The 18,474-nt window shown below is 39.4% G+C and overlaps 1 protein-coding gene across 2 annotated transcripts in view; it reads left to right on the forward strand.

Moving 5' to 3' along the window:
- ACAN (aggrecan) overlaps positions 1-18,474 on the forward strand; it is a 203,342-nt gene that overhangs the window by 168,797 nt on the left and 16,071 nt on the right. Inside the window, exons 14-16 of one of the 2 annotated variants that reach the window (XM_089687669.1) lie at positions 3,632-3,745; positions 9,818-9,976; positions 13,689-13,771. In XM_089687669.1, coding sequence (XP_089543795.1) covers positions 3,632-3,745; positions 9,818-9,976; positions 13,689-13,771 — 356 coding nt within the window. The remainder of the gene's footprint in view (positions 1-3,631; positions 3,746-9,817; positions 9,977-13,688; positions 13,772-18,474) is intronic. The other variant, XM_089687670.1, reaches the window with a different exon arrangement.

The following is an 18,474-nucleotide window of genomic DNA, read 5'->3' on the forward strand; positions in this document are numbered from 1 at the left end:
GGCAGGTTGGATCCACGAGCTGGCTTTTATACAATTTGTGGGCAATGTTTAGGCATTTTGCCAAGGCACCCCTGAAGAAAGCTGAAGGCACCCCAGAGTGCCTGGGCACCCTTATTGAAGAAGGCTGATATTGAGATTGTGGTTGAGTTTAGGATGAAGAAAGAGTTAAGTCTTAGTGTTAGCCTAAAAGTTGATGAGTTGATTTCAGGTTAGAGGTCAGGGTATGTGGGCCACATTTTCTGCACGAACAAAGACTGCACACCAAGATTACCAGTACTGGGTTCTTGGCATTGAAGAGCAATATACCATAATTAACATCACAGAATTAACAATACAATTTCAAATTATATGTGGTATAGATACATTTTAATATGTTCCTCTAATTTTGAACAATGGATGCAATTTGTTCAATTACAATGTACAAATAACTATAATGTACATTAGTATACAGTGTATACATACAGTATATATATATATTTATTATAGTTAGATTTGATAATAAAGGTCCATTAGACTAGCATACCTCTGTTTGTTTTCAAACTCCAGTGAAGTTAAAGTGATTGTTTTTATTACTTTCTCCCAACCATTTGTAGCGTCCCTCACCCTGGAGCCAAAAGTGGATCATTTATCATACCGATTGTAACATGGCCTCGAAAACTGCAGATGGTGAAAATCCATGCTAAAGCAAAACTATAAGATATGGTTCCTGATAGCAAGCAAAAATGAGTTGCTTTTCCGAGCTATGTTAGAAAGTATTTAAAGTAGAACTATAAGCAAAACTTATTTTTTTTTCATTTTGGATAGAGGACCCTGTCAATTTTTGTTTGCCATCTGTGTCCCATTGAGGAGATTTATCTTCACTTCCTGTCCCATAGCCAAACAGGAAGTGCAAATTAACGGATTTCCTTGGGGACTCCTAGGGCAACAGAACTAGAGTCCCCATTGGAAGATTTACCCCTTAGTACTTTTCTGTGGACAACCCTAAATTTGGGATTTTACTTTCACTTTTAGCGATAATAGTAAACAGGACAAATAGAGAGGGTGAATCTCCCTAACGGGGGCACACACAGCAATAAAAACTGCCAGGTTCTAATCCCTCTCCACTTTATCCAAAACTAAAAAAAAAGTTTTGCCTTTAGTTATACTTTAGGTGCACTATGTTCTTGTTGGTCCTTGTTGACAGATGCTTAGTACCTCTTTGTGTTGCAGGACTATGGAAAAAAAAGTATATCGTCTTACTTAGCAAAGACTGGGGATTTTAACCTAGCCAGTTAAAGATCTGTACATGTAAATTACACTGGATCTGATTAAATGCACGTAGGCATTGTCTACATTTAATTAACCAGGCAATCTGTATAACATACCGTATAGTAACTTAGGAGATACGTTGGTAATGCTGAGGACACCATTTTACAGTAATGGAAGGACGGTTTTTTTTTTAAGAAGCTGCCTGTGGTGTCTTCTAGAAAACACAAGACATGTAGGCATGGGGACTAGATTAAAATGTCTGTTAGATATGACAATTGAGGATGTAATCTGTGGTGTAGAGTACAGGATCTCTGGTTGGGCAACACTCTTACACGAAGGGGCCTCTAGAGGGTGTTTCATGTAGGATCCAAGAGTATAGTAGATGAGGTGCACCACACTATTGCTAAAGAGCCCAAGTGAGTCTGTTTTTATGAAGAAATATATGTACTTGACTTTTTAAAGGATAAGTTACATGTTCCACTCGTTTTTAGGGTGAAACATGTAACATGTTCCTTCTCCTGCAGCATCCCTTGGATCCCCTGCTAATTGTGACAGTGGACCAGGGTTCTTCTCCCCACACCTTGTCACAATTTGAAAAGAATGTGGCCATGTGGGGCTCCGCCCACGCAGTCTTGTCATGCATTCAAAGAGTTCTGTGAATGAACTACAAGTACCAACAGCCTTTGTGTCTGACAGCTTGCAGTTCTCATGGAAATACCAGGGCATTAGTGAGCACTCTAGGTAGATCATTGATGTCTTCCCATCATTGTGTAATTGGCTCCCCATACAAGGTTTGAGCAGACAGATACATTGACAGTCTGCAGGAGCCCTGCATTGCACCTGCGATTTACTGATGTGTACTTATTATTTTTTTAGACACAAAACACGATCCTCCAACAGCCTTTTGGCAAATGTTGTTGGACTACATATTATTGCATAGAAACACTAGGAGCTTGTGAACATAACAAGCATCTGGCATTGCCCTTGTAGTGTTTTGTATAATAGGTCCTATGCAAAACATTTGGTGTGTTCTTGGTATGTAATATGGTGATATGTTGTTCTCCTGTTCTTTCTTTTTCCTCCAGGAATCAAATGGGAGATACCACAGCTGGCCCATTAGGGGCAAAGAAGCCTAGAAAGTCCTAATCTGCCTGTCAAAGCTCCCACCTTCCCCTGCTGTTTGCCTTGCTTTAGCTAAATGCCTAATTTTCCCTTATGGCATGCTTAAGACTTAATTGTTGCTAATTCAAAAATAAAAAGGAGAACGAGTTACTTGGTCAGCGGTTGTGCCTTCAGGGCTGGTTCAAACTGCTGCTGCTTGCTGTCAAACACAGAGCATGCTGGGCTAAAGAGCGTTAACCCTTAAGCCTTAAAACCATTGAAATAGCCACAAAAAGTTTCTTCAACCATCAGTCATGTTAAATCAGAATGCTGAGTGTGCGTTTTACTTATGTGCCGCAAATAGTGAGCTCATTTCCTGTGCAAAAGCCATATATTTATTTTTAATGTGACTTCACACCTTTTTTAAACACATAATAAATGCATCAGATTGTCAGTAACCACTCCTGGAAAAAAATATGATATAAACGTTGAAATATTTTTTTTCCTAACACACACATACATCCAATTTAGGGATAGTATGTGAATTCATTACAATGCTTTATGCTTGAAACAACGCAATTTGGTTGTTTGCAACAAATTGTGTTTGTGAACACTCAGTGTTATACTCTGGTTGATGACAAATGACCCCAGAGAAATATTTTCTGCAAATAAAGCACAATAAAAAGAAATTTCTTTTGGAATTCATTGATCGCAGTACCCTAAATATGTAGTAATATAATTTGACCAGTAGGAATTTTTTTTAACGCGTCCTACAAGTTATCATGTTTGATAACATTACTGTTAACAAAATTACACATTGATGATGTATCAGGATCATTACTTCAGCTGATCATTACTGAAGTTATTTTTTTTACATACTTTACTTAAAAAATGCCATTTATAACCCCAATGTAAGGATGTAGATACAATTTTGCTACATTTATATTATTTTTATAGATTACCATTTACAAAAAATCAGCAATGGTTAATATTCAATGTTCTGTAGTTAAAAAGTTAAGTAGTTGAAAAAGTTAAAAATAAAAATTTCAACATTCAGATATGTTTTACTGACCTTAGTGAACTACTATAGACTGGGATCATGTACGGGACATGCGCTATTAGCCTAACACTGTTTCTATGTCCTTTTACTGACATACATGTGTTTATGTCTCCATTAGAAGCAGCATTTGAACAGCACAACTCAAGTAATCTGATGTGCTCTCCTTTTTTTTTGTTAGGTAGCAGTCCTAGGTCCTAATGGCAGAACCTTGATTTTTTACAGACATTGATGAATGCCTTCCAAGCCCCTGTGTGAATGGAGCTACCTGCGTTGATGGCATCGACTCATTCAAATGCTTATGCCTTCCCAGCTACGGAGGGGACCTATGTCAGATCGGTACGACCAATGTGGCTTGAGCTAATTTTACTAACAATTGCATCCCAACCAAAATTAGACCGTCCCTCCTTCCAAAGCCAAGGGTAGTGATTGTTTCTTGGTGGGCTCAGGCCTACCTGTGAGAGAAGAGTGAATAATCTGATTTTGTCTCTTTCAGTTTCTCTCCTTCTTCTTCACGAATAATGTGATTTTATTTCAGATTACAGGATATAACTTCATACGACCTGATCAACAAGATAATCACTGTTGTTTGTCTTCTCTTTTAAGGTTTCTAACCAACTGCAGGTTCCCAAAGAGTCAATGTATCAAAACTACAACTGGAAATTTTTGGGGCCCATAAAACAAAGGGATGTGGGAATTCCATGGCCTTCACTGGAAAACCATTTCCGTTATTCATATCAAATATATTTGCAAACCAAACCCAACATTCACGTCACAAAAAAAGCTGTGATGTCACTGGATGGGAGTTGGGTGTAAAAGCATCAAGGGTCTGCCCTACTAGTCCATGTAAACTATTTGTGAATGTTGCCAGGTATGGTTAACTGTCGTGCCAAATCCACCCCCACAACGTCCCTCAAGCTTAACTTTAATTTCAAAACCGCCACCTCACCTCAAGGCTCTAAAGGGGTTTTCAACTTTCTGTGAAAGTAGAAAAATATCTCTTCTCTCCAAGTGTAGTATCCAGATACCAGAAGCCTGCAATATTAACAGTATTCAACACGGTCCCCTTTGTGCAAAACCATTGTCCAGAGCAGGTAAGTATATGATGTTTGTTATTTTAATTATAAAATAATTTTTGACTTTATTAACACTTTAAGTAAATATTGAAAAACATACAACACACATAGCTAAAACATGTTTCATCAAGTATGCCTTTCTTTGATGATGGAATTTGGTTATTGTCATGACCTATTCCTTAGCATAAAACTGGCCTTACACCAGTAGATTTTCATTTGAATGTTTGAAAAAGAAAGGAATAAAGACATTCTTCTCAGCATTAGATGGTGCTTTCATAGACTCAACTCATTTTGAACAACTTTTCATTTGAGTACCATGTCAATGTATTGGATTTCAATTGCTAATCTGAATTAACTTTGACAAACATATGCGCAAAACGCTAGTTACAATCTTCCTAGGCTGGAAGCCAATTAATGATCAGAAATATTTTGTAAACTTTCGATTCAATCGAATATTTCTATCCTTGTTCAATGTTTGACGCTCACTCTGGTCAAAAGCATTTGTAGAATCACCGCCTTTAACTCTTAGATAATTGAATGAACATTCCAAAAAATCTACAGTTGTAAATCCAGTTTACAGTATAAGTTCACCACCAGAAAGATTTTCCAAATATCCCCCTATGCATTTCCACATCCTCTGAATAGTACATACCGGTTCTCCTCCTGTTTTAACTGGTTCACAGCCTTCCATTACCGATGCAGGCGGCTCCCCAGTCTCCCTCCATGCTGCCATTTGCAGGACAATCTGGACATTATAATTGTTTGCCCCCTAGCTCTGCTACAGTAGGCGAGAGCATGCAGTTTGAAGGGTCTAGAGCAGCAATGGGCAAACTACGGCCCGCGGGCCGTATACGGCCTGGCGGACCTTCTAATCCGGCCCGCGGAGCTAGGCTCCTCTCACAGTCCGCCCTGAAGACCGGTGTAGCATGAAAATCTGTCTCCTATGAGGATCTGTCCCCCTCGACGTATCTGCGCATGTGCCGGAGATCGCCGATCGGCTGCTAATGCCTGAAACTGGCACATGCGCAGATACGTCGAGGGGGACAGATCCTCATAGGAGACAGATTTTCATGCTACACCGGAACGGCGCGGGAACACGGCGAGAGGAACGCGCGGAGCAAATGTAAGTGAATTGACACAGGGGGGACTTGGGGACTTAATATGGGGAATGAATTACTATAGGGGGGATGAATTACTATATGGGGGATGAATTACTATGGGGGATGAATTACTATATGGGGGATGAATTACTATAGGGGGGATGAATTGTCATGGGGGATGAATTATTATGGGGGATGAATTACTATATGGGGGATGAATTACTATATGGGGGATGAATTACTATAGGGGGGATGAATTACTATAGGGGGGATGAATTACTATGGGGGATGAATTACTATATGGGGGATGAATTACTATATGGGGGATGAATTACTATGGGCGATGAATTACTATATGGGGGATGAATTACTATGGGGGGTGAATTACTATGGGGGGATGAATTACTATATGGGGGATGAATTACTATGGGGGATGAATTACTATATGGGGGATTAATTACTATATGGGGGATGAATTACTATATGGGGGATGAATTACTATGGGGGATGAATTACTATATGGGGGATTAATTACTATGCTTACTATGGGGGAATATTACTATACTTACTATGGATGACACATACACATCATTCATCTACTCTTGGTCCGGCCCCCGGGTCCAATATATGAACCCATTGCAGCCCTCAAGTCAAAAAGTTTGCCCACCCCCTGGTCTAGAGCAACAGCTACTGAGCTTAGCTGAAGCAGAAGAGATGGCAGTGTGCACTTGTACAGTTTAAATGGCAACGAGCAGCTGCTAGAGAGTGCACAAATGTCTAGCCCATTCTATAAAAGGCAGGGCAGAGGGAGATTGAAGGGCCAACATGTGTATGTAATGGGAGGATGTGCACCATTCAAAACAGGAGGAGCGCTTGCATGTACATATTTACATAGTTACATAGTTAATCTGGCTGAAAAAATACAAAAGTCCATCCAGTTCAACCATAGAAAAAAAAAAAGTTATAATCCTACACCCACAGTTGATCCAGGGGAAGGCAAAAAAAAAACAGCAAAGCATGATCCAATTTGCTCCTGCTGGGAAAAAAATTCCTTCCTGATCCCACAAGAGGCAACCGGATATTCCCTGGATCAACGTTACCTATAAATGTTAGTATCCAGTTATATTCTGTGTATCTAGGAAAGAATCCAGGCCTTTTTTGAAGCAATCCACTGAGCTGGCCAGAACCAACTCTCGATGTACTATTTTGACAATATGGAATTGCTTAGGGGGATTTTTGAAAAATTTTGATGAAGCTGAACTTGCACTTTAATTCATGTGTTCTGCTGATCAGGTGTATTGAAGGGCAATGATACGGTATCTTTAGGCAGGAGCAGGGGCAGACTGACAACTCATGGGGCCCCCAGGGCCTCTGTGTCCTTGCCCAAACTCAAAAAAGCCTATGAAAAAGGTACCAGGGGCACTATTTTCTGGGCCATACTATGGGTACAAACAACTAACATACACATATGTGGTATCGCTGTGATTGTCAGGAGCGGGAACATTTTTTTGAGATTGTTCTTTGGTGGTAGGCAGGGGCAGACTGACAACTCATGGGGCCCCCGGGAAACAGGGGATCATGGGGCCCCTGTGTCCTTGTCCAAACTCAAAAAAGCCTAAAAAGGTACCAGGGGCATCTCATGGGGCCCCCTACTGACCCCGGGCCCTCGGGCAGTGCCCGAGTTTCCAAATGGTCAGTCCGTCCCTGGGCAGGAGCAACCCAGTCTTGTATTGTCTTTTTCTTTTTTTTTGTTGAGTTTATAGATGGCGGGGCTGAGCTGCACTGTCTTTAACTATGGATGCAGAAAAACATACAACACCAACAGTCAGTATAACAACACAAACTGCCTATTAGAAAAGAAAAAAGAGAACCTGAGAGAAGCTCCACTCTTACAATGTGATACCACAGTGCATAGCTGCCCAGTCTGGAATATTCTCATTTAGAGATAAGATGAATCTGCTTGATAAAGTACCCCTTCGCTGTACTGGAAGTCCTGAAGCATGCTTGTCATAAGATCATGTGATGGGAGTTGCAGCGCCACATACTGTAATTCATTTTAAACAAGTGGCAGGGCATTAGAATATATAAAGCATCTGTGCCATATGCCTACATTTTAATGCTGAATAACAGTTAGCTCCTTGTTGAATAGATGTGATATGTAAAACACATCAGTCAACAGATAACTGAATTAATTAATTAATTAACTCTTTTATGATCTATGAAAAAAAAAATAAAATACCACATATGCACCTGCCATTGCTTTAGTGTTTTTGGATGCTGATTTTCAGCATTACCTAAAAGGCTTCTTTCATTTACATCAAGATGCGCTCAGCAACAAATAGTTTCCTACAATTTAAAAAATCCTAACAAACTTTTCTTAAAAAGAAAATATGAACAAGTGTCCAAACGATTTTGAGACTCAAAAATAAAATCTGCTTTCTTACATTCAGACAATGCTCAGGCAGGAAATTGCATTTTTATTTCTGTACTACAGAAAGGTCAGTGTTAACTTGGAGTAATAGAAAATCTATTCATTCACTCATCTACTTTAAGCAATTGTCTGTTTAGAGGCCATAATGCCCCAGAGGTCAAAATGATTAAATTAATGTTTTCATTTAAATAACTGATTTACGAAGCACAGGGTAACAGCTTTTTTCGTAAAAAAAAAGCTTATTTTCATTGTTAAATTAATTGTAGAACACTTCCAACAACAAATAGCAGCATTTCAAATATGTGACTGCTTTATTGTTAGCTTTAAAATATAAGAAACTTCAAATCTTTTTTTCTTTTTTATCTCTAACTCACCTTTTTTATGCCTGTCAATGTTCTTTACATTAGGATTTAAAGTGATATTAAAGGCATTTTTTATTTTTTTTTATTTTTTTAAAATAACAAACATGTTATACTTACCTGCTGTGTGCAGTGGTTTTGCACAGAGTAGCCCCGATCCTACCCTTCTCTGGTCCCCACTGGCACTTCTGGCCCCTCCCTCCTGCTGAGTGCCCCCAGAGTAAGCAACTTGCTATGGGGTCATCGAAACAGGCTCGATCCCGAGCCGCTACTCTGAGTGTCCAATCACACACAGTGCTGTGACTTGGTCCCAACCCCTCTCTCTCCTCATTGGCTCACTGGCAGTGATTGACAGCAGTGGGAGCCAGTGACTCCTGCTGCTACCTCAGCAAATGAGGAGGAAGAATCCCCGGGGAGCCGAGGTTCTCATGCACATCGCTGGAACGCGATGGGGCTCAGGAAAGTATTAGGAGGGGCTGGGGGGCTGTTGCACAAAGAAGGTTTTTTACCTTCATGCATAGAATACATAAAGGTAAAAAACCTTTTGTCTTTACAATCACTTTAATATTGCAGTGTTTTATAAGCCTGACATATTTCATGATGAGTAAAATTATCTTTTTGTTTGTTTTGCTTGTGCATGAAGTCATAATGCAAGAAACTTTCACTTTGCAAGGGAAATTTTACTTTGCTTAGTGAATGATGATGAAGATCTGTTGACTTCCATTATCCAATCATGAGCAAGAAAAAACACTGTTTTGTTATTATTTTCCTTGCATGTGATTGGGTATTCTTTGCAAAGTGACTTAGAGGGAGTAAACAATGGCCCATCAATGGTTTTAGTGTGAGGAATGGTGCCCCATCACTGGTATCAGTTGGAGGAATAGTGTGAAGGCCTACTTATTTAGCACATTACATTGAACATAGTAAAAACGCCAACTGGAAAGTAACTGGCACCATGAACATCCTATACTTACATTCACTGGTACTAAAATGGTTGCTTGGTAGATTTTTATTTATTTATTTACTACAGGTACTTATATAGTACCGTCAATTTACACAGCACTTTACATATATATTGTACATTCACATCAGTCCCTAACCCTCAAGGGGTGTACAATCTAAGGACCCTAACCCTCAAGGGGCGTACAATCTAAGGTAGATGTTTGATTCATCAGGGGAACCTGCAGTTGAAACCTCTTTTCTTTTACTTGTGTAAGTCTTGAATCCGTGTATGGCTGAGTAAGGTCATCTGACATCTCTTTTTACTGAACATTTTCAGGTAAAAGACACCTTTTTAACTTTGTCTCTGTTATTTGTTGTTACTGACATTTTGTTTTCTACAGGTTCAAAGTTCTGACAACTGAAAGAAGCTTCAAAGTGGACTCCCAACCTTCTAGCTATAGATGTTGTTCCCTCACTTCATTCTTTTCTCATATATCTCCTAGATATTGAAGTATGTGATGAAGGCTGGACCAAATTCCAAGGACATTGTTTCCAACACTTCTCAAACAGAGAAACCTGGATAGATGCAGAGAACACATGTAGAAGCCATCAGTCACATTTATCTAGCATCCTGTCATCTGAGGAGCAAGAGTTTGTAAATGGTGAGCAATTTATTCACTTAATTTTACACCATGAACATGGATATGATATTGTTACAATTTCAGCTTTGAGCACTGGGCCTTTGTTGCCTATCATACATAGAACAGATAATAGGATTTGCACAAGCAGCCTATGGGCTGGAAAAAAAGTTTACTTTTTCATTATAAAGTTCTGCAGGACTCTCTTTTATTTGGTGAACTTAGCCTTTAAGGGGTGTGTTGGGAAATAGACTTAGGCTGGCCAATACATTATACAATTCATGTGTAGAATTTTCCCTTAGATTTACCAAAACCATATAATATTAGGTCAAACCTAAACACTTTCAATTTGCATGTAATCAGGCAGGCCCTTGCACTACATAGTTGAAGGTAAATCTAAAGGAAGTTGCATAAGAAAATTGTATAATGTATGGCCAGCCTAAGTCTATTTCCCAACACACCCCTTAAAGGCTAAGTTCACCTTTTCCAGAAAATGGTCAATGCAGTCAAGGGGCCCCAATAGATGGTAAAGATCTGGGGGAAATAACCGCACCAGGCATGTGAACATAGGTGTTTTATGGGGCTCGCTACCTTGATTCTGTCACTGCTCCTCACCCCGGCTGATTTCCTACTGCCTAATATAAGGGGTCTTCAAAAGGTTTCCATATATATATATATATATACACAGTTAGGTCCATATATTTGTGGACACAGGCACAATATTTTTTTTCAGGTATTTACCAAAACATATTCAAGCTATAGTTATATAATGGATATGGGCTTGAGGATATGTACTGTACATCCAAATTGGAGGAAGGGTTTAGGAATTACAGCTCTTAAGAGTATCCATCCCCCTTTTTCAAGGGTCAAAAAGTAATTGGACAATCAAATCAAAAGCTGTTTCATGGCCAGGTGAGGGCTACTCCTTCATTATTTCTTCAGCAATTAAGCAGGTAAAAGGTCTGGAGTTGATTCCAAGTGTGGTATTTGCATTTGGAATCTATTGCTGTGAACCTACATCAAGGATTCAAAAATGAAACAAACCCATCAGAGAGATAGCAGCAACATTAGGAGTGTCCAAATCAACAGTTTGGTACACTCTGAGAAAAGAAGAAGGCACTGGTGAGCTCAGCAACATAAAAAGGCATGGACATCCACAGAAGACAACAGTGGTGGATCCTCTCTATGGTAAAGACAAACTCATTCACAACATCCAGACAAGTGAAGGACACTCTCCAGGAGGTGGACATATCATTGTCAAAGTCTACAATCAAGAGAAGACTTCACGAGAGCAAACAAAGAGGGTTCACCACAAGGTGCAAACCATTCATAAGCCTGAAGAATAAAACAGACAGATTGGACTTTCCCAAAAAAAATCTAAAAAGCCAGACCAGTTCTGTAAAAGCATTCTTTGGACGGATGAATCTAAGATTAATCTGTCCCAGAATGAAGAAAAAAGTGTGGAGAAGGCTTGGAACAGCTCATGATCCAAAGCATGCAACGTCATCTGTAAAACATGGTGGAGGCAGTGTGATGGCATGGGCATGCATGGCTTCCAGCAGCACTGGGTCATTGGTGTTTATTGACGATGTGACAGAAGACAGAAGCAGCCAGATGGATTCTACAGTGTTTAGAGATATACTGTCAGCCCAGATTCAGCCAAAATGCAGCAAAGTTGATTGGACGGCGCTTCACAGTACAGATGGACAATGATCCAAAACACACTGCAAAAGCAACCCAGGAGCTTTTGAAGGAAAAGAAGTGGAATATTTTGCAATGGCCAAGTCAATCACCTGATCTCAACCCAATTGAGCATGCATTTCACTTGCTGAAGGCTAAACTAAAGGAAGAAAGACCCACAAACAAAGAACAACTTAAGACAGCTGGAGTTAGAGCCTGGCAATGCATCATAAAGGAGGATACCCAGTCTTTGGTAATGTCCATGGGTTCCATATTTCAGGCAGTCATTGCCAGTAAAGGATTCTCAACAAAATATTAAAAAATGAAAATTTTATTTATGATTATATTAATTTGCCCAATTACATTTGAGCCCCTGAAAATGAAGGGACTGTGTATAGAAATGATTCAGTTCCTAAAATTTGTACTTGATATTTAGGTTCAACCACTTGAATTAAAGCTGAAAGTCTGCACTTCAAATTCATTTGGATTGTTTCATTGTAATTTATTCTGGTGGCATACAGAGCCAAAAGTATGAAAATTGTGCCTGTGTCCAAATATATATGGACCTAACTGTGTATATATATATATATATATATATATATATATATATATATATATATATATATATATTTATTTATTTAAAAACCCTCAGAGCATAACTGGTTCCTCCACAGTTACAGGATCCCTCCGGCAGCGGCCCCAGAGATCCAACATGGTGGATCTGCAGCTCTACCTCAGTGTGTCCCCCGAAACTCAGATAAACCCAGGGAAATGGCCAGCAAACAGAATAAGGCTTCCCGCCCCACAGGGAAAGGTGCAAAAAAAAAAAATCAGCAGCTTTGTAAAATGATCATTAATTTTATTGTTTTACCCATAGGCCACTTGGGTCCCCTCAGAAGCCTGGCTACAAAATCTCCTAGTTAGCAACCCCCACATCCTGCCTTGTTGCTAGGAAAGGAAAACCATTGTTTTTCACTCTTGTGATGCTAGAAGTAAGCATCCAACAGTTTTCATGACCTAGCAACAAGTCAGGACATGGGGGTTGCTAACTAGGAGTTTTTTTAGCCAGGCTTCTATAAGGACCCACATGTCCTATGGGTAAAACAATGAAATTAAAGATAGTTTTATAAAGCCGCACAGATTTTTAATACCTACTGGGACCCTTTGACTGCATGGGCTATTTTCTGGAAAATGTGGACTTAGCCTTTAAGAGACGCACTCCCAGCCATCAGATCTCTGCTACCTGCTGCAAAGTCACATGCCAGCCTGTGTTTTTAAGTTTAGAGCAGTTTTTCTCATGACACCCTTCCAAAACACTTTGCTATGGACATTAAAAGCAAATATGCCTAAGGATTGTAAATACTTAATTAGACAAAGAAATTGAAATGCGAGTTTGAAAACGGTACACCAGCACTGTACCAAATAAAAATATCTGTCTGTTGAGTCGATTGAGAAATGCTCTGAAAGACGCCCTGCTCTGGAATGATGATCTGGCAGAAATGCCTGGCATAGGGGCTTGTAACTTGTTGAGAGAACATAAATGCTTAGTATTATTTTAACATATTGCCCATAGAGGCCATCTTATTCTATTCTAAAACGTTTATCTAAAAACACAGGGGTTAATTTACTAAAATTGGAGAGTGCAAAATCTGGCACAGTGGTGCATGGTAGCAGATCTGCTTGTTCAATTAAACTTTGACAAAAAAAAACTGGAAGCTGATTGGTTTCTATGTAGAGCTGCACTAGATTTTGCACTCTCCAGTATTAGTAAATCAAGCCTACAGTCTGCTCAAGAAAAGAAGTTTACACAAATTAACTTAGGTGATATAAAATGTTTTTCATTTCAGTAAATCATCAATTTAAAAAAAAAGAGTTCCATTAACAGTAAATAGAAATTAATTTGAAGGTTCATATTTTATTGTTTTGCCTTGACATAAGTAACGACATCCATGACTGCACATAGGGCAATTAGACACATGTGGCTGTTTTAAAAATTTCCTGAATTCTCCTTGTATCCACATCAATGCATTTATTAACACAATGTAATTAATAACAGGAAATGCACAAGACTATCAATGGATTGGGTTAAATGATAAAACCGTCGAGAATGACTTCCGCTGGTCTGACGGCAATCCTCTGGTAAGTGTTATGTACTTACATTTACATTATTATTATTATACAGGATTTATATAGCTCCAACGGTTTGCTCAGCGCTTTACATTATACTGGGAGACAATACAGTAACAATACAGTTCAATACAAGAGGGATTTGAGGGCCCTGCTCCTTGGAGCTTACGATCTAGGAAGGAGGGGTGAATGGTACAGTAGGTAGTAACTGTGGGGGATGGACTGGTTGGAAGAGTAGAGGATTCCAGAATTAGCAGAGGGCAGGATAGGTTTCCCTGAAAAGATAGGTTTTCAGTGATCGCCTAAAGGCAAGTAGAGTAGGTGAGAGTCTGAAACATTGGGGTAGGGAGTTCCAGAGGATGGGTGACACCCTGGAGAAGTCTTGGAGACAAGCATGGGAGGAGGAGATAAGGGAGCTAGAGAGTAAGAAGTCTTAAGAGGTCAAATATCTACTTAGATATTTTGATTAACATTATAAAAGTAACTATAATTCATCAAAAGCCATGAATAGCATGTCACAAAGTATACATGAGCAAATATATTTAAACATTTTGATGAAGAATATAGAAGTTTCAGAATTATACTCCTCATGTTTGCAAATTGGGATTTGGAGGTCAATCCTAATCCACAGCAGCTAATTACGCAATCATAACTGGTCCCATAATTTATCAAACCTCTTTCCTAATAACTAGCTGTGTAGAAATCGCTCTGATTTTGGGACTTCTAAGAATATAGAACAAAATATTATAACATTTTCACACACAATCACACCACGCCCAAAAAATCTAAAAGATTTTGTTACTAAATTATGCCACTTGAGAAAAGCTCAAACTCGAACTGAATGCATGGCTAAAGACTTGCTGTAAGAGGGAAGGATTTGGGTTTCTAGAGCACTGGGCTGACTTTTCATTGGGGTGCAACCTATATGCTAAAGATGGTTTGCACCTAAATGGAAGGGGGTCTGCTGAGCTAAGGGAGAGGTTTATGGGAAGGCTGGAGGAGTATTTAAACTGGGATTGAGGGGGGAGGGTGAACTAGAATTCAATGGGGCACACAGGTCAGTTAGGGGTCAGACAATAATGAAGGATAGAATGGGGATAGATGGGGGGGGGGGGGGGTTATAGTAGGTGATAAGAAGGCTCCCATTTTTCAAACAACCATTTTAAATTACAGTACTATTTGTATTTTGTACTACTAAAAAAGATATGCAAAACACAAGAGCAAAATGTGATAATGAATTAAAGTGTTTGTTCACCAATTCCGGAAGTCTGCCAAGCACAATAGGTGAGTGTGAAGCTTTGGTGCACAAAGAGAACTATAATTTAATTGGTATTGCTGAATCGTGCCTTCATTCTTCACATGACTGGGCTGTTAATATTCCTGGCTATGCTCTCTTGCGGAGAGACAGGGTAAAACATACTTACATAGTTAGTCTGGCTGAAAAAAGACAAAAGTCCATCTAGTTGAACCATAAAAAAAGTTATAATCCTATACCCACAGTAAAATGTAAAAGTGGCTGTCCTGGTTGATGGAGAGTGTGATGAGGCTGAAGCATTATGGGTGGAACTGCATATGAATGTGCGTACTTCAAAGTTAATCATTGGAGTTTGTTTACAGCCTCCGAGTGTTAATGAGGAAGTGGAGACACAGATGGAAAGGGCTGCAAGGGCTGAGACAGTGATAGTAATGGGGTATTTTAACTACCCTAATATTCATTGGAGTATTGGCACTGCTAGAACAGTTAAAGGGCAAACATGTATAAACCTAAGACAATTTTATGGTACAGTTTATAGAGGCTCCAACTAGGAATGATGTTCTGCTGGACCTGGTAATCTCCAACCACGCAGAGCTCATTGCTAATGTCCAAATAAAAGAACATCTGGGTAGCAGTGACCATAACATGATTTCATTTAATGTTAGCTGTAAATAACAAGTGCATACGGGAAAGATAAAAACACTGAACTTTAAGAGAGCAAATTTTCTAAAGATAAGGACTGCTCTCCGAGATTTAGACTCCGAGGGAATATTGGCATTGATGAACACAGAACAGAAATGGGAATTCTTCAAAAAGACTCTATGTGAACACTCTGCAAAATATATTCCCATGGGCAATAAGTATAAAAGGCTAAAAATAAAACCGATGTTACTAACGTGCAAAATTAAAATAGAAAAAATAAGAAAAGAGCTTTTAAAAAAAAAAAAAAAATGAAGGAACTCTATCATCATTTAAATTTTACAAAGAATATAACAGAATATGTAAAAAGGAAATCAAGGATGCAAACATTCAAAACAAATGACAGATTGAAAACGATAGTAGGACAAACCCCTCAAAATTCTTCAAATATATTAATAGTAAAAAGGTCCAGTCCGAGCATGTAGACCCTTTACAAAACAATCTAAAGTGGGTGACTGGGGACAAAGAGAAGGCAAATTTATTAAATATCTTCTTCATCTCTGTGTATACAAAGGAGCATGGGGGAGCTCTTGTCCATAATGGGGATGTATTGACACAGCTCCACATTGGCTCAAAATTTATATGGGTGAGAAATATTTAGACAGAATAAAGGTGAATAAAGCACCTGGACCAGATGGCATACAACCAAGGATGCTAAAAAAAATGAACTCTGTCCTTTCAAAGCCATTGTTCCTAATATTAAGAGACTATTTAATCACTGGCTCAGTACCACTGGATTGGTCAATTTGGTACCAATATTTAAAAAGGGATCAAAGTCTTTACCAGGTAATTATAGACCTGTTAGTTTATCTTCTATAGTTGGGAAGATACTGGAGAGTTTAATAAAAGACCACATAGATGAGTTCTTGCTGGAAAAAAATATTTTAAGCAACAGACAGCATGGATTCATGAAAGACAGAAGTTAAGCAAAACCTTAGACAAAGGAGTGGCTGTAGACGTGGTATACTTGGATTTTGAAAAAGAGTTTGATACAGTTCCCCACACACGTGTAATGTGTAAGGTAAAGTCTACAGCAGGTGTAGGCAAGTGGAGATCTATCTAAACAACATGGGAGAAGTAAAAAATCACCAGGAACAGTGTCACCTCCTCACACCTCAAATCTCTAATTGCCATACTACCATACTACCATGATAATAGTAAAGGGCTGTTTTCACACTGATGTGCTGCGGTTTAGCCACAACGAGGGTGCAGTGCAGTATACCAGGTGAGGAGCACTTTCTGAAAGCGCACCAAAACTCCTGCATTCAGGAATTTTGGTGCACTTCCAGAAAGTGCACCAAACCCACAAGATATAATAGAAGTCTATAGAGACACTGCACTGCTTCCTTGGAGTGGGTAAACCGCAGCGCATCAGTGTGAAAGCAGCCTTATACTATTATGCCCAGTGTATTGCTTCACACTGACCTGAAGATCTCTTCTTTCCTGCTGCGGGCACCACTCTGCAGACTGCTAGCTGGGATAAGAGGTGGAGTGCTGTTGGTATCACTCCACATGGGATAGGAACCAGCAATACAAAGGAGGCATCGGCTTATGTGGCTCATACTCCCTACTACAGCTCCAACTTTACAGGTAGTCCCTCTGCATTGCACTTGGTTTGATGCTCTGGGATGGTGGGTCAGCAAGCCCAGATCACGATCTACCAGCCACCTGGTTACTGACCCCCAGTCTACAGGCTTGGAAAAATCAGTTTGTAAATAAATAGAAAACTGGCTAAAACACAGAAATCAGAGAGTAGTGGTTAATGATTCATACTCTGAATGGTCTAGGGGTGTCAGTGGTGTACCCCAAGGTTCAGTGTTGGGACCCTTACTTTTTAATATATTTATAAAATATTGGGTCTGGGATTATAAATCCAATTTCAGTCTTTGCAGATGACACCAAGCTGTGTAGTGGAATAACGTCCTTACAGGATGTCTCCAACTTACAAGCCGACCTCAATGCATTGTGTAAATGGGCAACTATGTGGCAAATGAGGTTTAATGTTGATAAATGTAAGGTTCTGCACTTGGGAGCTAAGAATATGCATGCATCATACATACTGGGGGGGGGTACAACTGGGGGAATCAATGGTGGAGAAGGATCTGGGAGTTCTGGTAGATCACAAGCTTAATAATGGCATGCAATGCCAAGCTGCAGGTTCTAAAGCGAGCAAAATCCTCTCTTGTATTAAAAGAGGTATAGACTCCAGAGAGAGAGATATCATTTCCCCCGGTACAAATCATTAGTAAGACCTCATCTGGAATATGCAGTTCAGTTTTGGGCACCAATTCACAAAAAGGTTATCGGGGAACTGGAGAAAGTACAGAGAAGGGCAACCAAACTGATAAGAGGCATGGAGGAGCTCAGCTATGAGGAAAGAGTGGAAGAACTGAATTTATTCTCTATTGAGAAGAGGAGATTAAGGGGGGATATGATCACCATGTATAATACATAAGGGGGGATATGATCTCCATGTATAATACATAAGGGGGGATATGATCTCCATGTATAATACATAAGGGGGGATATGATCTCCATGTATAATACATAAGGGGGGATATGATCTCCATGTATAATACATAAGGGGGATATGATCTCCATGTATAATACATAAGGGGGGATATGATCTCCATGTATAATACATAAGGGGGGATATGATCTCCATGTATAATACATAAGGGGGGATATGATCACCATGTATTATACATAAGGGGGGGATATGATCTCCATGTATAATACATAAGGGGGGATATGATCACCA

Source organism: Staurois parvus, unplaced genomic scaffold (assembly GCF_062004578.1).
Source record: "Staurois parvus isolate SC_StPar_1 unplaced genomic scaffold, SC_StPar_1.0 ptg000432l, whole genome shotgun sequence".
Taxonomy (NCBI): Eukaryota; Metazoa; Chordata; class Amphibia; order Anura; family Ranidae; genus Staurois; species Staurois parvus.